At 42.3% G+C, this 23,055-nt stretch overlaps 2 protein-coding genes across 2 annotated transcripts; both read right to left on the bottom strand.

Annotated features, from left to right (window-relative positions):
* Positions 1-934: 934 nt before the first annotated feature.
* Positions 935-2,484, bottom strand: LOC119265151 (serine protease 27-like). The gene is made up of 4 exons (XM_037544909.1): positions 2,465-2,484; positions 2,066-2,319; positions 1,452-1,552; positions 935-1,239 (listed from the first exon to the last, which is right to left on the bottom strand). The coding sequence occupies exons 1-4, from the start codon at positions 2,482-2,484 to the stop codon at positions 961-963; spliced, it is 654 nt and encodes a 217-aa protein (XP_037400806.1). The 3' UTR covers positions 935-960.
* A 170-nt stretch (positions 2,485-2,654) lies between these two features.
* On the bottom strand, positions 2,655-20,323 carry LOC108432034 (chymotrypsinogen A-like). The gene is made up of 7 exons (XM_037544908.1): positions 20,275-20,323; positions 19,566-19,586; positions 7,229-7,391; positions 6,862-7,121; positions 5,118-5,245; positions 4,789-5,034; positions 2,655-2,702 (listed from the first exon to the last, which is right to left on the bottom strand). The coding sequence occupies exons 1-7, from the start codon at positions 20,321-20,323 to the stop codon at positions 2,655-2,657; spliced, it is 915 nt and encodes a 304-aa protein (XP_037400805.1).
* Positions 20,324-23,055: the final 2,732 nt, after the last annotated feature.

The following is a 23,055-nucleotide window of genomic DNA, read 5'->3' as shown; positions in this document are numbered from 1 at the left end:
ATGCATAATTGAATAGCTAGACAGAAAATATATTTAACATATATGTAGACAGATAGTCCCAAGTCAAGATAGTTCAAGTCCCGAGTCAGTGATGGCAAGTCTCAAGTCAACAGTTCTATTCATCTTGTCTTAAACAAGTCAGTATGCATTCTTCAGTTGATTTAAGGCCTCAGCATGGAATAATGGTAAGAGTTCTATAGCCTTTTAATGATATGTTAGTAGTGTATGGCTGTATATAACTTTTTTTTACCCTTCACACTAAAATACAGAATCCATGATAACCATGACAGGCACACTGTATACACAAAGAGCAGAGAACTACAAAGTACTATTGCAAAAACTTTATATTTTTGGAAACACTAGGTGCATAGGATCAAAATAAAAACTAGCTCAACACTAAAACTAACTTAGCCAACTTAAAACAACCACTGGTTTGAACTGAATTAAGATAGCAACAGAAAGCAAAATGGCAGAGCTGAACAAAGTTTACAGAAAAGACAGTAAAATGAGAGTGAGTGTACAGTACAAAGCTAAAGATAACTTTTTTGCCAGCAGCTTCTTATTCAAATTTTCCATTCCACCTTAAATGTTGCAAGTTACATTCTTCCACCTGACTGCTGCACCACTTAAGTTGGAATGACAAATTCCAGCATGAAGCTGACGAAGATTTTCTTCATCAGCTTCAGCCTTGTGGTGACTGAACATTTGCGTGTTTACCTACAGAAGCTGTTAAATCAATTCAATAGAAAGAGTTGTTTGTGTTGTTTTGCTACCATAAGGAAAATGGTCAGTTCACCTGGTAAGTTTCTCCAGTAAGGCTGGAGTTTATGAGCTAGGCTGGGCTTAATTGACGCTGTTGATGCTTTACTTGTTTGTTATAAAGTTTATTTAACTTGCATTCAATTCCATAAGGTTATATTCAGCTCTGTTACACTAACTTGCTCATTCTTAACTGAACGTTTAAATGAGAACAGGAAGAGAGAGCAGAAGGAGAGACGTAAAGAAGAGCAATGAAGATGTACTGGAACTGACAGGCTCGATGGTGGTGGTGTTGGAAGATGTGGTGTTGGCTTTTGGAGGGAAAGTGCCCACCACCTCCTGCAGGAATTCTGAGACACTTGAGATTTTAATGAAGACCTGGACGTCAGAGGCACGAGGCACCTTGGGAACCAGAGTCAAAACTGCAGGCTGGACCCATGATTGGTCAACTTTACACATCAGAGGGCCGCCAATACTAGTCTGAGTGTGAAAACCAAAATTAATTTATGCTTTTTTTCCCTACATCATTTGAGCATATCAGCTACACTTTGCTCCAAAGATTGACTGCAGAATCTCCACTGAGAATCTTTGTTTAATTTGATCTAGAAAACAGACTCAACAGTACTCAATTCTTGTTAATAAATTCCTAGTAATTTAATAATGAAATGGATTTCATATGTTAATATACAGACCTGTTCTAAGGGCATGACTCCAGTGCAGATGGTTTTGTTAGATGAGGATGCGCTCCCACACTCCACTATAGTAGTGTTGAACTGCTGAAGAGTTTGCTCAGCTTCAACATAAAGAGAATAAACATGACAGAGAGCAGGAAGGGCAATATGATGACTGATGAAAACCGATGACATCTTTTTGGGTGAACTTGAAATTTATTGTGAATTCGCAAAGAAGGGTTCACATTTCTCAATACTTTTAATACCTTTAATGGTAAAACTTTTACTTGTAATCCAGCATATTTGTAAGGGAAGTACAGTATGTATGTCATCATCTGTATGGCTTTATGATTGGCTGCATGAACAGTGCATCAATAAGAGAGAATAGAGCCTTACAAACTTCACTTTCTATGCTGATAGATGCTGGATGTGCTAAGACATTCCACCGCAGATCTACACGTTTCTCAGTACTTGGTAGATTTTTGACCTGCTATGTTGAAAATATGTGCAAAGTTGTTTATTAAAAAGATACTTTTATTTGATCCATTATTTTAGAGAAGTAGCAATATTTTGATTTGGGTATGGGTAGTATGGGTTTGGGCTACTATACCCACCAAACACACAAATAAACGTACCTCCTCCTCCTGATCCCCAGCCAGATGCCCAGCATTGAGTGTTGACAGGGAAGCTGTTGTCCCCCAGGTCCACACATATGGGCTGAATGTAGTCTGAAAGCGTTGGCTTACGAGACAACTGCAGTACTGCTACGTTGTTGACCAGATCACTGCTGATTGAGATTTTGGTCACACTTATAACGGCCTCATAGGTGTTGGAGCTGCTCTGTTTGAGCCGTCCCAGAATTACTGTCCAGTCAGAAGCATTGGTCGAGCTGTAGGATAAGGTAAAGAATAGAGAACCTCAGAATTAGCATTGATGTGTTGATGTGATTTTGATTCCTGACTTAACTTTTGCTAATTCTGCAGTTTTTACCTAGAAAAGCAGTCACCAGAGCTCAAAACAAACTGCTCAGCTACCAGTGTTCCTCCACAGACATGAATACCATTATGATGCAGACTGGCCATCCATGGCCACGCACCCGCAGATGCTAAGGAGCTGCTCCCTCCTGTAATGCTATTCAGCTTGGCACTGCCACACACTACAGCTGTGGATGTAGTGACAGTAGCAGTTGTGGGGACAGATGTAGGGACATTTGGGGGTTTAGCTTCAAGCGTGGTTGTAGTGATAGTAGCAGTTGTGGGCACAGTTGTGTTTCTATCAACAGTAGAGGGTGTTGGGAATTTTGTGGCTGTGGGAACAGGAGCAGTTGTGGCTACAGTTGTGGCTGTACGGACAGCAGTGATTGTGGGGATAGTTGTGGTTGTGAGGACAGCAGTGGTTGTGGGGACAGTTGTTTCCTCAAGTGTAGTGGTTGTCAGGGCAGTTGTGGTTGTGGAAACAGCAACAGTTCTGGTTGTGGGAACAGCCATAGTTGTAGGGATAGTTTCGGGCGTGGGTACAGTTATAATGACATTTGGGGTTTTAGCTACGAGCATGGTTGTAGTGACAGTAGCAGTTGTGGGGACAGCAGTAGCTGTAGGGACAGTTGTGGTTTTATCAACAGTAGCGGTTGTGGAAACAGCAGTTGTGGCAACAGTTGTGGTTGTTGGGACAGTTACAATTACAGGGACAGTAGCAGTTGTATTGACTGTACTGGTTGTAGGGGCAATTGTGGTTGTGGAAACAGCAGCAGTTGTGGCAACAGTTGTGGTTGTTGGGACAGTTGTTGCATCAAGCGTAGTGGTTGTCAGGGCAGTTGTGGTTGTGGAAACAGCAACAGTTCTGGTTGTTGGAACAGCAGTGGTTGTGGGGACAGCAGTAGCTGTAGGGACAGTTGTGGTTTCATCAACAGTAGCGGTTGTAGGGGCAATTGTGGTTGTGGAAACAGCAGCAGTTGTGGCAACAGTTGTGGTTGTTGGGACAGTTACAATTACAGGGACAGTAGCAGTTGTATTGACTGTACTGGTCGTAGGGACAATTGTGGTTGCGGGTTGTGCAGCAGTTGTTGAAGGGACCACAGCAGTTGTGGAAACAAAAGCAGCTGCTGCAACAGTTGTTAAAGGGACTGTTGTATTTGTGGAGACAGTTGCAGTTGTAGTGACGGCAGTAGTTGTAGCCACTGCTGTGGTTGTGGGGACAGTTGCTGCATCAAGCGTAGTGGTTGGCAGGGCAGTTGTGGTTGTGGAAACAGCAACAGTTCTGGTTGTGGGAACAGCAGTGGTTGTGGGGACAGCAGTTGCTGTAGGGACAGTTGTGGTTTCATCAACAGTAGCGGTTGTAGGGGCAATTGTGGTTGTGGAAACAGCAGCAGTTGTGGCAACAGTTGTGGTTGTTGGGACAGTTACAATTACAGGGACAGTAGCAGTTGTATTGACTGTACTGGTCGTAGGGACAATTGTGGTTGCGGGTTGTGCAGCAGTTGTTGAAGGGACCACAGCAGTTGTGGAAACAAAAGCAGCTGCTGCAACAGTTGTTAAAGGGACTGTTGTATTTGTGGAGACAGTTGCAGTTGTAGTGACGGCAGTAGTTGTAGCCACTGCTGTGGTTGTGGGGACAGTTGCTGCATCAAGCGTAGTGGTTGGCAGGGCAGTTGTGGTTGTGGAAACAGCAACAGTTCTGGTTGTGGGAACAGCAGTGGTTGTGGGGACAGCAGTTGCTGTAGTGACAGTTGTGGTTTCATCAACAGTAGCGGTTGTAGGGGCAATTGTGGTTGTGGAAACAGCAGCAGTTGTGGCAACAGTTGTGGTTGTTGGGACAGTTACAATTACAGGGACAGTAGCAGTTGTATTGACTGTACTGGTCGTAGGGACAATTGTGGTTGCGGGTTGTGCAGCAGTTGTTGAAGGGACCACAGCAGTTGTGGAAACAAAAGCAGCTGCTGCAACAGTTGTTAAAGGGACTGTTGCATTTGTGGAGACAGTTGCAGTTGTAGTGACGGCAGTAGTTGTAGCCACTGCTGTGGTTGTGGGGACAGCTGTAGTTCTAGTATCTGTTGTAGAATATCCAACTACAGTTGATGAAGCAGCTGAATATGGAACAAAAAAAAACAAAGAAAATGATGAAAGAGGAGGAACAGAGAAAGAAATTGATGCAGACAAAGTCAGTGGACTGTATATAACATAAAAGAACATTGAGGTAGTAATTTGGGGTTTCTTGAAAAATACTGTGCTCTCTAGCTCTACGATACTTTGCTTTGTCCATGCAAAAACATGGATTTTTTCCATTGATAATAAGCCTCAGTATCTGATCGTGTATCATAAATATAGGCAATCTTACAAAAAGCAGCAGATGTGGAGGTGACTGGATAAGAAGTGGCAACAGGAGACAGGCCAGGACAGGACACACTCAGGTCTCCATCAGTGCCAGTAGAAATGAATGGGACAAAACCTGGCTGGTTGCTGATGATCTGCTGGTTGATCCAGTTCTGGTACAAAGACACTCTAGTGTATAGCATAGATAAATTTTCACAGTCATCATGATAGATCAAAATGCCTGCCTGGATCCAAAGACCTTCCTGTTTGATGACCAGGGGACCACCAATATCCATCTGTGCAGGACCAGATAAACATTCATTTAAATGTAACACCCTTAATTGGAAAAAAGCAATTGGAGAAATTGAGAAGTGATTACCGAACAGCTCTGGCTCTGCAAAGATGTAGAACACATCATGGTGTCTTTGATGTTAACTGATAGAGAGGAAAATATGCAGTTACACTCCCTGTTTCCAACAACTGATATGTTAGATTGCATTAGGGTGCCTGGATAAGAGAGACAGACCAAATGAACTTTTAATAAATAAACTTAAAATAGCACTGGCACAAAGACATTCATTGACAGCCAGGCAAAATAAAGAAAAATCCATCACTGAAAACCACCCTTGAAAATATGGCTTTAAAACAATGTGTTTTGTAATAATTAGCTTTCGACACAGTGTTCAGAAAGTATTCAGGTCCATTCATTTTCTGATTTCCTTCGTTTGATTCAAGTCCTGGAGTCAGTACAAATGAGCCTTGAATGCCAAGTTCTCATCTTCAAGTCCCAAACAAGTCAGTATGCGTTTTTCAGGTAGTTTACTGTTATGCAGTGTTACAATGGCCTTAAAAGTACTAAAGCCTTTTAATGACTGCATGTTAGTGGTGTTTGGCTGTATCGTTTCTTCTTATTTTTTTTAACCTTCCAAGCATACTGTATAACACAAGGAGTAATGCAACTACACATGAAAAAAAATGTCAAAGCACTACTAGTTCTTTCACCAGTAGCCTCTTACTGGAATATTCCATTAACTTAAAAGGTGCAACAGTTACATCCTGCCTGCTGTACCATTTAAAGTAACAGAAAATTCGAATAGGAAGCCACTGAAAAAATAAATAAATAAAAATCAACTTCATCTGTTACCGTTCAATAGGAAGATGGTGAATAAAAAGTCAACTTTAGTCAACAAGGTGAATGCTGGGCTTGTTTTACATACAGAAGCTCTTAAACTCTGTCAAATAGACAGAGCTGTGTTTCTTTTAGTTATTTTTGGTCAGTTTGCCTGGTAAGTGCTGAGCTGGGTTTATGATTCTATTGATGCTTTGCTTGTTTCCACTTCCAAAATGAAAAACTAACCAGAAGCACATTGACAGACATTTGAGGACGCTGCTGTACATCAAATTTACAACAGGAAACAAATCCATTCACTTGAAAAGTAAGCGGCTCTGTAGAGTCCCATCTGTAGTCAGTCCTCCATGTTTCTTCCACTTTGGGTCTTTGAGTCATGAATATTTTAATTATTAATGGTGGTATTTATGTACTGGTTAATGCATTTATAAATCATAGTGAAACCCATTTTACAATAACAAAATTAGGAAAAAGCAAAGAGATCTGAATACTTTCTGAATACCCTTGTATGAACAATATGGCAAAGGTCATTAGTTGCTCTGCTCCACAACAGCAGGTAATATAATAATAATAATACTATATAATAATAATGTAAATAATGTAAAATGTACAACATGCATAACAGGCTACAATATAACTATTAATTATAATATAGAAATACAAAGGTCAGTTGATTCCCATTTTGGATCTAGCCGAGGTTATACACAGTGAATGTTCTGTGGTCCATGAACACAGAATGGTGTAGGATTGCATTTGATCTAACCAGCAATTGATCCATCTCACAAAAGTGTATTCATAAACTTTTCTAAAGGACTTTGATGTTTACTCTGTATGTCAGTATATCAAAACATAAGGATAGTGATTAGGGATACATGCGATCATCATAGATTATAAATGAGGCACATACTGACACTAGATCCACAGTTCAATTTGACAAGTTTGATATGGTTCATATGAGCTTCAGCTTCCACATAATTCTGTCTTCATTTCTCACCTGCATTGGTGTTTGCATTCCAGCCAGTGACCCAAGCCTGAGTACCATTGAAGAATGTGCTCCCGGCTGTAGCCAGACAGACAGGTTTAATATAGTCCGTGAAAATCACACTAGAGTTGAGCTTCAGCAGAGCGATGTCATTGTAATACCTGATCTCGGGATATACGATTTGTTGAGTAACAGATCTCGATACTGAATTCACGTTACTCGTGGACAGTGACTGCAAACCCAGGTAAACTGTAATTTGTGAAGTAAGATAGCTGAAAAACAGAACAGAGCCACTCTTCTCACCATCTGCTGAATGTTATAACACTTTTTGTCACAGTAATACAAGCAACCTTTTGAAAATTATTATTCAGTTTGACACCTTGAAGAGCAGACGGCTGCTGTTAGAACCCAGTTAGAGTTGATGAGAGAACCACTGCAGACATGAGCACCCCTAACTTGCAGACTAACTTGCCAAGGCCAAGAACCTGGAGCAGCATTCAGTCCTCCCACTGTTACGTTATTTAGAGGAGCCACACCGCACACTGACAAAGAGAAAAAGCAACATTATAGTCAGATAGATGTCTTTGTGATCTATCTTTTTTTTCAGTCCTATCTCACTACATTCCTTAAATACCCTGTCTTTTGTCTTGCATGGGCTCTTCTGAAATAGATGCCTTTTAGTGTATATTGTATTCAATAATAATTATAATAAGAAACAAACATTCATAAGGAAAAAAAACTTTACTTTTAATGTAAGTCAATAAAACCAGACTTTCTCCTTTTTTTCCAGTAATTGGTACATTTTTTATCCATTTTGCATGAATATATGTATATATATATATATATATATATATATATATATATATATATACAATGCAAATGGCAGCAGACATTTTTTATATTTTGATAAAGATCAAATCAAACATTTTATATTTTGTCAACTTTATTGCATTTTGAAATTACCATCATTTTGAGTTTCATTTTTAAAAATCCTGAAACATTTTTAATCAGTCAATTTATAAAATTTTGTGTACACAAATTGTTTTGCATATCAAATCTAAATGAAAAAAGGAAAAGCAAAACACTTGTTTTTTTTGCTCCACATGACAAGACAATGTTACATATAGCTCAGATGATTTATAACGAGGACCATGAAACATGCCAGCACACCCGTGCCGCAGGAGTCAGGGTGTAACTAGACATAGGTAAACATAGCCCAGAGAGCTATAAGGGTTTAGGAGTTAGGTGAACACAGCTAGAGCAACCAAATGTGGCAAAAACCAAACATGGCAAACATGCACCAAACCAAAAATGTAGCATGTAGCTATAGCAGATGCAGTAGCAGTGGGTTATCAGCTTACTCGGGGACAGAAAACAAAAGCATAATACAGTCTCTCATCAACCAGTGAGGGACAGGCTGAATTCTGATCGAAGCGTCACTTTTCACTTACTGGGATGCACGAGACGACTAGTGCCAGCTGACCCATGGCCGAACTGGCAAACCATGTAAAAAGTCACAAAACGGGGTCACAGACTGTTGAGGCATATAGTGCATAAAAGTCACCAACGCTCTGCTGACTCAATAACTGTAGGGCATGCAAGACATTTTGGACAATTGGATGCTTGAAACTTTGTGGGAACAGTTTGGGGAAGAACCTTTTCTATTCCAGCATGACTGAGCCCCACTGCACAAAGGAAGGTCCATAAAGGCATGGCTGAGTATCTTTGGTGAGTCTGAGTTCAAGGTACAGATGACAACCGTGCAAAGCCTGAATGAGAAAGCAGATCACATCCAGTCTGAAATGAGGGGATTAAAACAAGACATTGTTGGATGTACAACTGACCTATCTAAACTTCAAACAAAAATGCTGGAGGATGGCGATGGCCCAGTTGGATTTCTGCAAAAAATGCAAAAAAAAAACCCTTCTCTCAACAAAGTTGGGTTGAAAGGTTGAAAGAGCACATTGAATTTATAACTGGTGTTGTGCCAAATTCACGGAAGTGGGTGCACAAAGTCTTTTGCTCAAAAGTGGAGGTAATCTGAATTAACTTTACATATATCAATTTGAAGAACTTGCAAAACATCACTTTCATTTTGATCAACAGACTAAATTGCTGTTTTACAGAACAGAAATAGCACAGATTTTCTTCTAAAGTAGTGACTCGTAAATGGTAATACAGAAGCATAATGTAGCCCACATACACTGCTGCTTACATATTCTATGATGTAGCAGTCCACACTGACCTTTCATGCAGCAAAACTTGTACATTGCTGTTTGTCAACAAAATGTCACATTATCGTGTCACATTTCTCACCAGTCTGGATCAGGTTCTTTACATTTTACACTTTAAAGGCAGTGACTTGTAAAAACTCTCAGGAGATACACTCTTATTGCTGCCATGTAACTTCATGGATACATACTGCTAAAATAATTTCATGGTAGACTCAAAAGAAAGAAAATGACAGGAATATGCTTTGTATTGCAGAACACTGGCCAGAAATGCTGGTTTTACTGGTTTTACATCCCTAAAAATGTATTACAGAAAACACATGCTGGCCCTAAGTGTATATTACTAACAAATTTCATAGTTCTATTCATAAAAAAAAGGTTACAAGAGATTACTTTTTTAATGGAGGCCACATGTCAGAAAAAGAACCCTGGGGAAGAACCTTAGATCTGGCTGGGGGGTTGTTGCATCTATGATACTTGTATAGGTTTCACATGTGCATCTTGCGACAAGGGTGCAGAGTTCAGCACAACACTGGCAGCAAGGCTCGAGTCCCGATATTTCCTGCACTATAAGTTTTAAGGGCCTGAGGTACAAAGATCAACAAGCCATATTAAACAGAGCAAGAGAGGACATATCAAGGACTCCGGAAAAACACTGATTTTCTTTGCCGACTACAGCACCTCTACGTCACAGAGACAGAAGGCTTTTGCGGGTACACAGAAGGAACTTTGTGCTATGGGCATTTCAGCATTTCCCATCTACCTGGTTACACTGCGTGTCACTCACAACAGTGAGAAGCTGAGTTTCACATTGGTTGAAGAAGCAGAAAAATTTCAACTTCAACCCAGCAGCATTTCAAAGGCATGTTGACAGCTGAACTTCGCTGATGAAAGAGAGAGATTTGAAGGACCTTGATCCTGGGGTTTGAAAGGATTGACCTGATCAGCTACTGGTAGGACTGACCAGTCGAGTGGTAAAATAAGTAGCGTTATTGTAACGGGGAGCGAGGAGGCGGACGCATGTGCTGACATTTATTAGGGGCAAATCCAGGGTCGTGGTCAAAACAGTCCAGGTTCATATAGCCAACACAGACAGATCGGGGGACAGACATGACAAAAACCAGAATCAAAACAACAAACCGAGACGTCAAACAAAGCCCGGCAAACACAAGGGGCAAACACAGGGCTTAAGTATACAGGGAAAACGACGGACAGGTGAAAACAATCAGGGGCGGAGTTACAAAACGAGGGGCAGGATACCAAACAATACCAAAACACCAAAACAAACGCACCAAAACAAACGCACATGGACTAAACCAAAATACGAACACATGGACAGGACTGGGAGGGGCCAATCGTGACAGTTATCACGCTCTCTCAGTAGACTTAGTTTTGAAAACTGAGCCTTCTTAGTTGTAGTTTGAGCGCACGTTTCACTCAGCTGAATAGCATTCTTTTAGTTGAACTCAGACAAACCTTTTGAAGACTGAACTCTTTAAATTGTAGTCCGAGTAAACGTTCAGATTAGACTTATCTTTCAGTTGGATTCAACTTTTGAAGTCAAACGATACAAGTTACAGTCAGTGAAAGATGTATAATGTCTAGCCTACCAGACACTATTTTTTTTGTAGTTTTATTTGTATGTGATCATTCAACATTGAGCCTGATTGTTGAGAAAAAATGTGATTATTGGGGTTGTCTAATTTCTTTTTTGATGTTTTATTGAACTGCTAACCTGAGCATTTAATGATATATCTGTAATTGTCAAGCGGGGGGGGGGGGGTGTAGAGTTCTAGGATATCTTAAGCTGCATTTGACTCTGTCATGCCTCCTAAAACATGCTTGGGGAATACTGGTCCAGGGGAGTGTGGAAGGAAAGATTCTGTACATACCAGCGTTTACATAACCAGTATAGCTGACAAAGTACTTCTTAGTCTTATCCATAGTAACCTTTTTGAGTTTGTTAGCTGTATTTATTCAAAATCTTTTCATTGACAATGGCTAATGTATCAGTCTTATCCATTCACATTAGAGGCTTAAATAATCCTACTAAGAGAACTAAGCTTTTATATTATCTACACATTTAACTGACATTCCCCCATTTCAAAAAAAATTTTATAAAGCTGTTGCCGCTTCTAGTGATGCCGCAAAAAAAATAAGGGATCCCTATTCTAATCAAACGCAACCTCCTGTCACAATTGGCTCCTCCCACTCCTCCATGTGCTTTTTGTTTTGGTCTTGTATGTGCATCTGTTTACATGTCCATGTGCTTCTTTGTTTGGTTTCCTCCCAGTCTGGCCCCCTTGTTTTCTTGACTCCGCCCCTGATTTGTTCCACTTGTTTTCCACCTATGTCTTGTGAACAATTGTTAACCCTGTTGTATTCAAGCCTTGTATTTTCCCCTGTGTGTTTGCTGGTATTTTTTGGATGCATTGTTTGATAAGTACTGTTTGAATTGTTTTGTTTGGTGTTTCTTCTGCCTCCATTGCTTGTATTGTATTCTCTTCTCATGGTGTTTGGTTCTTGTTTGAGGTTTTGTCATGTCTGTCCCTCCTGCACTCCCTATTGGCTGTTTGAACGTGGACCGTTTTGACCATGACCATGGATTTGCCCAAAATAAATCTTGCTCATCTCCGCATATGCGTCCGCCTCCTCGCTCCCCGTTACACCTCCCCATGTCAGGGAGAACAAGTTATTTTGTGCAAATATACAAGGTACAAAAATCAATTATTTCGTTACATGCACCAGCAATGTTGGATGCAATTTTTTCCCCATGGTTGACAAAGGGGTTGTTATCACTGAATGAATATCCAGTGATAAATGATAGAACAAATATATAAAAGGAAAAGATCCTACTAGATGTTCAAATTGTAGACCAACTTCCCTAATGAATTGATATTAAATTATATGCAAGAGTCTTGGAAGTACACTTAAAAAAATATGTAGGTAAACTTGTTCACCCTGATCAAGTTGGCTTTATACCAAATTGCTTAGCTACAGATAATATACAGCATTTTTTCCACATTATAAACGATACCAAACAGCAGGAAAGCCCATGTGCAATATCATCCTTATATGCAGATAATGCTTTTGATCATTTAAATTGGAGTTATCTGTGGAAGATGCTGGAGGAATGTGGGCTTGGTGGAATTTCTTTTAACATGATGCTTGTAATCTACTCAAACACTTCAGCATTTGTAGTAACTCTCAACCGTTTGAGATCTCTAGAGTAAGTAGACAAGGCTGCCCTCTTTCGCAAACATTGTTCGCCCACTCACTAGAACCTCTGGCACAGTATATCAGACAATATGAAAAGTGCTACATTTCAGTTTAACAAAATAAACATGGGCGACCGGGGTCCTCTCTGTGTGGAGTTTGCATGTTCTCCCCATGTCTGCGTGGGTTTCCTCTGGGTTCTCCGATTTCCTCCCACAGTCCAAAGACATGCAGTCAGGCCAGTTGGACATGCTAAATTGCCCCTGGGTGTGAGTGTGTGAGTGACTGTCTGTGTGTCTGTCTACCCTGCGATGGACTGGCGACCTGTCCTGGGTTTATCCTGCCTTCCGCCCGATGACTGCTGGGATAGGCTCCAGCAACCACCCCATCCGCAGGCGCACACATCCCCCCCCAGCAGTGAACATCTAGGGAACGGACATTGTAAGAGTGGACTTATAAGTACCTGGGTATGCACCTTAACTATAAACTGGACTGGTCAGACAACACTGCTGCACTTTAGAGGAAAGGACAGAGCAGACTCTACCTGCTCAGGAGATTGAGGTCATTTGGAGTGCAGGGGCCACTCCTGAGGACCTTTTTTGACACAGTGGTGGCATCAGCCATCTTCTATGGAGTGGTCTGCTGGGGCGGCAGCATCTCCACTTCAGACAGGAAAAAATTTGACAAACTGATCAGGAGGGTTGGTCCTGGGAACTCCTCTAGACCCAGTGCAGGCGGTGGGAGAAAGGAGGATGCTAAACAAGCTAGCATCCATGTTGGAGAACGACTCCCACCCCATGAGACTCTGGTAGCACTGGGCAGTTCCTTCAGTGACCGGCACCTTCACCCTAAGTGAAGGTCCTTCCTTCCTGCTCCTGCTCAATACAACTCTTACATAAAAACAGGTCTATGTCCCACTTTATACATACCGCTGCAGTCGGTCATGTGCTGACATGGGTTTTTTTTTCAGCGCTTCAAAAAAAAAACAAAATACAAAATGGCCACACACACCAACATCAACAATCACAAATAAACATTAACCTCAGCACTTTTTTCTCTCTAGCATGCTTTTTATTTTTCCTCGTCGCGCAGCTTCACAGACTTTATCTCACGCACTGTCTTTTATGTTTTTGGTTAACTGACGGCTTAGTTCAATCACCTTATTTTATTCTTACAACATAAAACTATTTAATTTATCTGTCCAACCGTTTCTAGACTGTTACTCCTGTTTATATTAAATTTTTCCTGTTTTATCTTTTTCCCTTCCCATGTGGCTGTAAAAAATTCTTATTGCAAATCATAAACAAAAATCAACTCTTAGATCCCATCAAATTGCAACTGTACAAGTCCTTTAAACCTTACTAAACACATCAGCAAAATGCAATCATACAGTTGTCAGAAATTTATCTTATCAAATAACAGGCATACAATTTATCAAATTTCTTATCAAATTGCGACCACACAACTAGAATAGAAAGAATAGAAATAAATTAGTGAGCTCGTGTGGGCAAAAAGCATAACTTTCACTCAGCCATGCGGAGGCATATTCGTCTCAGGACTGGTGCTGACTCAACACCTTGCGGACTCATCTCTTGTCCCCGTTACTAGGCCACCAAATGTTGGGAATCAGAGCTCCTCGTCTTCATCCCACAAGTCCCGGACAATGTGGAAAAACGTTACTAATTAATTAAAGTTAAATCAAAGTTTTAGTTTTAAATTAATCTGTTCTCCAATGTTAAAAATGGGTAGCGAATTAAAAAGATTGAAAAAGCGTTCTTGTAAAAGTTAAAGAAAAGTAAAGAATCAATCTTGCAAAAAAGTCAAAGACAGATGAAAAAAAACAAACTTCAGCCGCAGGTTCAGTTTGAAGGGAAGTTCCAGTGTGACAAAATGGCACCTGAAAGCCAAAATGTACAGACACTTCAAAAACCATACATTTTATACCACACTTGGGCGAGCTCATCACCCCACATACATTGATACATCCTAAAATCATCTTGGTTACCAATAGAACTGGTTTTTCTAGCTTTCTTAGGAACGCTTATCCTGGCTCACTAGGTCATCTTGACCAAGTGTTGGGTGATCTCCTCATTAATTTTGATTTATGGGCTAGTTTCTACCGGCTCATATCTATTTCGCTCACTAGCGGCTGGGTTGTTTTCGCTGAATTTCGCTGAATTTTCAGGCTCCTAGGCCAGGTGCACTCACCGTCAAAGATCTCCTTTCATAACCTACACTATCTGCTCCTGGAGCGGAAAGCCCATATTTGGAAGCGTTGGGCCTGCTGTTCTGGCAAATGGGTCTGTTTCTCTCTGGGTCTGTTAATCTCTGTTTAAAGCTCATAACTCTGTCTTTAATCATTTCTAAGTTAATGATTATTACAAAACTTTTATTAAAAGGTGATTTAAGGACATATTTATTCAAAAACTCCCCACAGTAACGCAAAACATTTGCAAGGGAAAGCAATGTCATTTTTAACCACGGCCCCTAAGGGGCTCCGTACAACTGCAACCTTTCTGTTACAGAATATTTTTTTCCTTTTCCCTGCAGGCACATCAGTTTCACAGGACAATGGAACTAAAACAAATGTAGCACCCAGTTTTATCTTGAGAAGGATTAGTAAACCTATCCTTTCCAGCTTAAACCGGTTTAGTTTAAAACTATACAGACACCAAACATACTACAAGCTACAAGCTACAAACTCAAGTGAGCCACAGGTGAGCTTAATAAAGCAGTGAAGCTAGTTTGTAAGAACTACCATTCCACTGGGTCCTACAGTCCCTCAAGTTAGCTGTAGTACTGCCGGGTCATACTGCCATTGTATTAGCTATGGCTGCTGGGTCCTTGTGCACCAGAGTTTATAGTCTCCCAGTCCTCTTAGCTCCTACCCCTTACATAAGCATGATTGCATCACCTGTTTAGGATTGTTTTTTGAATATTTCACCATTCTAGTCTTAAATTGCCTGTCCTAACTTTTTTGGAACCTGTTACAGGCATCAATTTCAGGATGAGCATGCAGATTGAGAAATTAATTATTATTGTTATTATTATCCATCCATCCATCCATCCATTATCTTCCGCTTGTCCGGGGTTCGGGTCGCGGGGGCAGCATCCTAAGCAATGAAGCCCAGACCTCCCTTTCCCTAGCCACTTCCACCAGCTCTCCAAGGGGGATTCCGAGGCGCTCCCAGGCCAGCTGGGCGATATAGTCGCGCCAGCGTGTCCTGGGTCTTCCCCGGGGTCTCCTCCCAGGTGGACTTGCCTGTGACACCTCCCAAGGGAGGCGTCCATGAGGCATCCTAACCAGATGCCCGAACCACCTCAGCTGGCTCCTCTCGACGTGAAGAAGCAGCGGCTCTACTCCGAGTCCCTCCCGGATGACTGAACTTCTCACCCTATCTCTAGGGAGAGTCCAGACACCCTGCGGAGGAAACTCATTTCGGCCGCTTGTATTCGCGATCTTATTCTTTCGGTCATTACCCAAAGCTCATGACCATAGGTGAGGGTGGGAACGTAGATCGACCGGTAAATCGAGAGCCTTGCCTTATGGCTCAGCTCTTTCTTTACCACAACAGACCGGTAAAGAGCCCGCATCACTGCTGACCCAGCACCAATCCGCCTGTCAATCTCCCGCTCCCTTGTACCATCACCCTTTTCCGCCTGAGAACCATGGTCTCGGATTTAGAAGTACTGATTCTCATCCCAGCCGCTTCACACTCGGCTGCAAACCGATCCAGCGAAAGCTGAAGTTCGCGGCCTGATGTCCCCAATAGGACCACATCATCTGCAAACAGCAGTGATGTGACCCTGAGGTCACCAAACCGGACACCCTCCATCCCTTGACTGCGCCTAGAAATTCTATCCATAAAAATTATGAATAGAATCGGTGACAAAGGGCAGCCCTGACGGAGTCCAACTCTCACTGGGAACGAGTCTGACTTACTGCCGGCTATGCGAACCAAACTCCAGCTTTGTTTGTACAGGGCCTGAATGGCTCGTAGCAAAGAGCCATGTACCCCGTACTCCCGAAGCACCTCCCACAGAATACCCTGGGGAACACAGTCGAATGCCTTCTCCAGATCCACAAAGCACATGTGGACTGGTTGGGCAAACTCCCATGAACCCTCCAGAATCCTGGAGAGGGTGAAGAGTTGGTCCAGTGTTCCACGACCAGGGCGGAACCCGCACTGTTCCTCCTGGATCCGAGGTTCGACTATAAGCCGGACTCTCTTCTCCAGTACCCCTGCATAGACCTTGCCAGGGAGGCTGAGGAGTGTGATTCCCCTGTAGTTGGAACACACCCTCCGGTCCCCTTTTTTAAAAAGAGGCACCACCACCCCAGTCTGCCAATCCAGTGGCACCGCCCCCGATGTCCACGCAATGTTGAAAAGGCGTGTCCCACAACATCCAGAGCCTTGAGGAACTCAGGGCGGATCTCATCCACCCCTGGAGCCTTGCCACCAAGGAGCTTCTTAACTACCTTAGCGACTTCGGCCTCAGTAATGGACAAGCCTATTCCCATGTCCCCAGACTCAGCCTCCTCACTGGAGAACGTGTCGGTGGGATTGAGAAGGTCCTCAAAGTATTCCTTCCACCGCCCAATGACGTCTTCAGTCGAAGTCAGCAGCACACCATCTCCACTATATACAGTTCTAGTGGCACACTGCTTTCCCCTTCTGAGTCGCCTGACGGTTTGCCAGAATCTTTTCGGAGCCGACTTAAAGTCAGTTTCCAAGGCCTCACCAAACTCCTCCCATACACGGGTTTTTGCCTTGGCAACAACTGAAGCCGCAGATCGCTTGGCCTGTCGATACCTGCCAGCTGCCTCTGGTGTCCCACAGGCCAACCATGTCCGGTAGGACTCCTTCTTCAGCTTGACGGCATCTCTCACCTGGGGTGTCCACCACCGGGTTCGAGGATTACCGCCCCGACAGGCACCAACTACCTTACGGCCACAGCTACAGTCAGCCGCTTCAGCAATGGAGGAACGGAACATGGTCCATTCTGAGTCAATGTCCCCCACCTCCCCCGATATCTGGTCAAAGTTCTGACGGAGGTGTGAGTTGAAGATCAATCTGACAGGTTCTTCTGCTAGACGTTCCCAGCAAACCCTCACTATGCGTTTGGGCTTGCCTGGTCTGACCGGCATCTTCCCCCACCACCTGATCCAACTCACCACCAGGTGGTGATCAGTTGATAGCTCAGCTCCTCTCTTTACCCGAGTGTCCAAAACACATGGCCGCAAGTCCGATGACACGACTACAAAGTCAATCATTGAACTGCGGCCTAGGGTGTCCTGGTGCCATGTGCACTTATGGACATCCTTGTGTTCAAACATGGTGTTCGTGATGGACAAACTGTGGTTTGCGCAGAAGTCCAAAAACTGAACACCACTCGGGTTCAGATCAGAGAGGCCATTCCTCCCAATCACACCCCTCCAGGTCTCACTGTCATTGCCCACGTGAGCGTTGAAGTCCCCCAGTAGGACAATAGAGTCTCCAGGAGGAGCACTTTCAAGCACCCTTCCCAAGGACTCTAAGAAGGCTGGGTACTCTGAACTGCTGTTCGGTGCATAAGCACAGACAACAGTCAGGACCCGTTCCCCAACCCGAAGGCGTAGGGAAGCTACCATCTCGTCCACCGGAGAAAACCCCAACATACAGGCACCGAGTCGAGGGGCTATGAGAAAGCCCACACTTGCCCGCCGCCTCTCACCATGGGCAACTCCAGAAAAGAATAAAGTCCAGCCTCTCTCAAGGAGATTGGACCCAGAGCCCAAGCTGTGTGTTGAGGTGAGCCCGACTATATCTAGCCGGTATCTCTCAACCTCGCGCACCAACTCAGGCTCCTTCCCCGCCAGTGAGGTAACGTTCCAAGTTCCAAAAGCCAGTTTCAGCAACCGAGGATCAGAACGCCAAGGCCCACGCCTTCGGACACTGCCCGATCCACAACGCACCGAACCCCTACTACTGCCCCTCCCATTGGTGGTGGGTCGATGGGAGGGGGGACTCATGTAACTCCTTCGGGCTGGGCCCAGCCGGGCACCATGAGTAAATGCCCGGCCACCAGACGCTCGCTGGCGAGCCCCTCCCCCAGGCCTGGCTCCAGGGTGGGGCCCCGGTAACCCTGTTCCGGGCAGGGTACACAAGTCCTGTTTTTGTGTCTTCATAGGGGTTATTATGGATCACACTTTGTCTGACCTGTCACCTAGGACCAGTTTGCCATGGGAGACCCTACCAGGAGCTTTTGCTCCAGACAACATAGCTCCTAAGATCATTCAAGCACGCAAACCCCTCCACCACGATAAGGTGGTGATCCAAGGAGAGGTATTGTTATTATTGTTATTATTATTATTATTATTATTATTATTGTAGTTTCCAATTAAGAGCCTCTAATAAATATGTTAGCAGTAGAATTGTATGGGACTTAAATGTATCACAGTGATTATAAAAACTATTAAAAGCAAACTCTGTATCTGAACTAAAACCATCCCTAGTAACCTGACTGCTGTTCTTCAAATTCTGAAAGCCTGCAATCTTTTCATGCTAGACCAAACTGAACCGTCGCTCAATAGTGAGTTAAGGCTGAGATGATGTCAAGACTGAGATTCTTTACAGTCTCAAGAGCAAGACCGAAGTTACAAATGTACAAAAGTACTTCTGCAGCATGGTGGCTCAGTGGGTAGCACTGTTACCTCACAGGACCTTTTTGTGTGGACTGTTTGCTGTGTGATGCTAATAAAACACTATGTGTGGGTGGACCTTTTGTTGTGTAATGCGTGCTTATAGTGTTTTATTAGCATAGCCTGAATGGGTTTTTAGAATATTTCTGCATGCCGTGCTTTGTTTATTTACACTTGACCGCTAATTTCTTATTTTATCCAGTACTCTAAGCACTGGTGGTCCGAAGACCACCTTTATGAATAGCTGGTGCAGATACAAATCATCATTCCATAACTTGTGGATTTGCATAAACTCTGTCTTTTCATGTTTTTATATTAGCTCTGTACATGACTGTATAATACACTTTTTACTATATATGTAATATATATAATATAAAGATTGCATAACTTAATACTGTTGTGATTTGTGACCTTCCTACCCTCATACTTTCACACCCAAACCACATGTTGCTGCCTCTTTGCTCCAGACATAAACGTGCAAAGGGAGTTCATAAAAGTGTGTGCATGTGTGTGTGTGTCTGTTTCATGACTGCATTATTATTTAATCAGTGTTACATAAAATATTATGAATATATTAAATAACTCACCATCCAGCTGGGAGTGACATCCTGAAATGAAATAAAGTTAATAATAACTGATTCAGCAACATTTACAGAGTAATAATAATCATTAACATTAACTGTAGGTCAGAACGCACAGGTAGAATTAAAACTCATTACAGTTACTATATTATAATCAATAAACTATAATAATTACACAGTCCTGATTGATTTACAGTTTAGGTATAAAACTAGAATGACAGGTATTGCAACTTTCTTTGGATCAGACTGAGATTCAGTGGATCTGCTGAGGTTATATATTTTATCTATCCCTACAGTTCTTGCAAACTCCTTTTCTCTTTTTTTGTGTTTTACTTTTTTTTTGTGGTTGGATTAGTTTTTCAGATAAAAATAATGTAGCGACTGACAAAGGTACAATACAGGTACAATAGTAGCGATTTAGGAAAACACTTTTTCCTATGGAGAAAGACAGCTTAGATGCAAATAGGATAAAATAACCGCAGCATTATGGAGTAACATACAGGCTACAGTTACATTTCCTATTTGACAAAGGAACAAATGAATACAATCAAACAATTAAATGCTGTTTAACTAAGTGTTAACAATACTCTAAGCTGTTTTCCCTCTCAGTAGGTGAACTGCTTGAGTAAGTTCTGTTCAAATAAAACCCATGACAGAATTGTTTCATTGTGTAAGCAAATGAGCAGAAGCAGATGAAAACATTTGTCGGACTTACCTTTGGCTAGGAAGCCGATTATGAGCACCACACTCAGTGTCCTCATCATTTTCTCCCAGAATGAAGTCATACAGCATTCCAACCTTATATACACTCCAAACCCCACATGCTGTCCTCATTACCTGAGACACACCCATCCTGCCACTCATCTTTTCTCGTTAGAAGAGTTTCTGTACTGACATGAAACTTGCTCATCACCCCATTATATAAAAGGATTATATAAAAGCACAAGCACATAAGATCAGTGAAATTCCTCAACACCTTCCATACTACCAAATAAACACTCTAGGAATAAGTGGGTGAGACAAAGGTGATGCGCATTACTCATCACAAGTTCAATTCAGGAAACGTGCAATCACAAATACACCCTTTTAAGATGAATAGCATTTTTAAATGTATTGATGTCTTTGGAATGATTGACAAGGACAAGAATATTGCAAAAATATCTATTATTCATTTACTAAACAAGCCCATTGGTTGCGAGAAATCACAAGACATGTCTCTGTATGCACGAGCCACCATTCCTCTCAGACTGCTCTGAACACACAGACAGTGCAGAGCTGCTGTTGCAGGAGAGTGAGTACAGCTAGAAAACATTAAACAGATTCATATGCAACAATTGTTTACTGCAGTGATTTCTGAATGTTGTTCAGGGACTGATTTTTATGTGTTTATGCCAAATGATGCAAAATGTGTAGCAATGGGTTTGTGCAAGTGTTAAATGTGTGGTGAGTTTAAAGCCTTCTGAAGGTCTTCTGAACACGTAGCCACCAGTGTGAACTGTCCCCAGCGTGGTGGAACACATCATGCTGAATGCTGCTACGAGAGCAACATTGTATATGCATATCAATATTGTTGGGAAAAAAAACCTCTTATCTCCAAAATGTTAACTTTACAGGCGAAGGAAAAAATATAATTTTCTTTTTATGTAAATCAATGGAACCAGATAAATCCTCTTTCAGTGACTGACACAGAGGCACTCTGTGGGTAGAAACAAGAAGAGACGGACATAAATCTTTAGTAAACACTAGAACGGAACAGCCAACCATGACATGCCAAATTTATTACCTTTGTAGAGATTAAACATTGCGACCTATTGTCACTATTGGCCCTGCAGTTACCCCTCCTGCCCACAGGAGGTCACTCTCGCCCCAGTTCTAGCACTCACTCACCTGCATCTCATCTGTAATTAGCTCAGTATTTAAGCACGCTGCTCTGAACTCACCTCGCGACGTCTTGTCTTCCCATAGTCATTTCGAAGCGTTTGTCCTTTCTCTGTGTTTTTTTGTGTATGACCTTGCTTTGTTTGAACCTGACCACGATTTAGGATTTCCCTTTGTTTGTATGCCTCTGGATGATCTTTCTTCTGTGTACCCCGACTACGATGATTGGATTCCCCTCTGTTTGTACGTTTTTTGGATTGGTTTAACCTTATCCTCAATAAACCTGCGATTGGATTCTACCCTGGTCTCACGTTACACCTATCAGCTGTCTCTCAGCAGCAGTAACTCATAACTATCAATAATAAGTGGTATTTTCCATTCTTTACTGTTATTTTAGTGCTACCTTAATGTGATTTCTCTCGACCCACAGTACCGCAAAGTCAACGATTTCATCACTCAACACACCTAATTCAACTCATGAACAGCTCACTAATCCGTTAATGAGCTGTATTAAGCGTTTTAAGAGAGGGACCTCTCTAATCCGTGTGGAGCTGCTGGTCTCTAGAAGCAGGGCTTATAAACACTGATCTAAACAGCTGTAAAGTTTGCCTAGCTAGCTCTTTAGCAGACACTGCTAGGCTAATTAGCATTAGCATCTGCAAAGTCGAAGTATGACATAGCTTTGCTCAACAGCAAAGTTTACCTAAATACTTCAGTTTCCATAATATCTATTTGACACAACTCAATACAGGACTCGGAGTGCATGTTATTTCTCTATATATGTTCATATTTACATTGTTTATAAGGGCGGACATATCCGTGCAATCCTCTCCGGCAGTACTACACTCAGTAGGAAATGCTCCACCATGTTCAAGGAAGATCATGGCTCTCAGAGTGGGTGCTGCTACGTCTTCAGAAGACCAGTCACTCCAAATAAGTTAACCAATACAAAGTGCAGGTGAACATCCTCTTCTAAGACCCTCCCCTGCTAAAACATGCCAATAGTCAGAAGCAAAAAATATATGAGCGATTGGCCCTTCCCTATCTCCTGATGTGCTTTTATTTACCTTTCATTCCTGTCCATGTGTTTGTGTTGTTTTGATCTTCCACGTGCGTTTGTTGTGTTCCCAGTCCAGCCCCCTTGTTTTCTGACTCCGCCCCTGACTGTTGCCATCTGTGTTTCAACCTGCATCCTGTTATCCCTAGTTAGCCCTCGTGTACTTAAGCCCTGTGTTTGCCTCTTGTTTTCGTTGGTCTTTGTTTGATTGTGCTGGATGTATTATATGGTTCAAAGTGTTTTGTTAAGTGTTTGGTTTTCTTGTGTTCTAGTCTGTTTTGTTGTTTCGTTATGTCCATCCCACCTTGTCTCCATGTTGGCTCTATGACCCTGAACTGTTTCGACCACGACCCTGGATTTGCTCTCAAAAAATCTTGCTTTTCTCAGTGTGTGCATCCGCCTCATCGCTCCATGTCACACAAATTGGTGGACACATTAATTGGCAGTTTGAACAATAAGAGTCAAGTTGTCATGATTACTGCTGCAATTCAGTACTCTGAGCTGAAGCTCTGTCACCATTAACTTTAATAACTTTTTTCAGTGTTACTGCTCGATTAATAC

Source organism: Pygocentrus nattereri, chromosome 14, assembly GCF_015220715.1.
Source record: "Pygocentrus nattereri isolate fPygNat1 chromosome 14, fPygNat1.pri, whole genome shotgun sequence".
In the NCBI taxonomy this organism is placed as follows: domain Eukaryota; kingdom Metazoa; phylum Chordata; class Actinopteri; order Characiformes; family Serrasalmidae; genus Pygocentrus; species Pygocentrus nattereri.
The sequence above is the reverse complement of the archived record's forward strand: the minus strand, read 5'-3'. Positions and strand labels throughout refer to the sequence as shown.

Bases quoted from the DNA above. Each gene is read 5' to 3' on its own strand.
- LOC119265151 (XM_037544909.1), bottom strand. From the start codon at position 2,484: ATGTCTGTGGAGGAACACTG. The intron at 2,320-2,464 runs GTAGCTGAGCAG...CTTATCCTACAG, and splicing joins ATGTCTGTGGAGGAACACTG to CTCGACCAATGCTTCTGACT. The intron at 1,553-2,065 runs GTACGTTTATTT...TTTATGTTGAAG, and splicing joins CTGGGGATCAGGAGGAGGAG to CTGAGCAAACTCTTCAGCAG.
- LOC108432034 (XM_037544908.1), bottom strand. From the start codon at position 20,323: ATGATGAGGACACTGAGTGTGGTGCTCATAATCGGCTTCCTAGCCAAA. The intron at 19,587-20,274 runs GTAAGTCCGACA...ATTTCATTTCAG, and splicing joins AATCGGCTTCCTAGCCAAAG to GATGTCACTCCCAGCTGGAT. The intron at 2,703-4,788 runs GTCACCTCCACA...TACTGTTGATAG, and splicing joins CTGTTGCCACTTCTTATCCA to AAACACAACTGTGCCCACAA.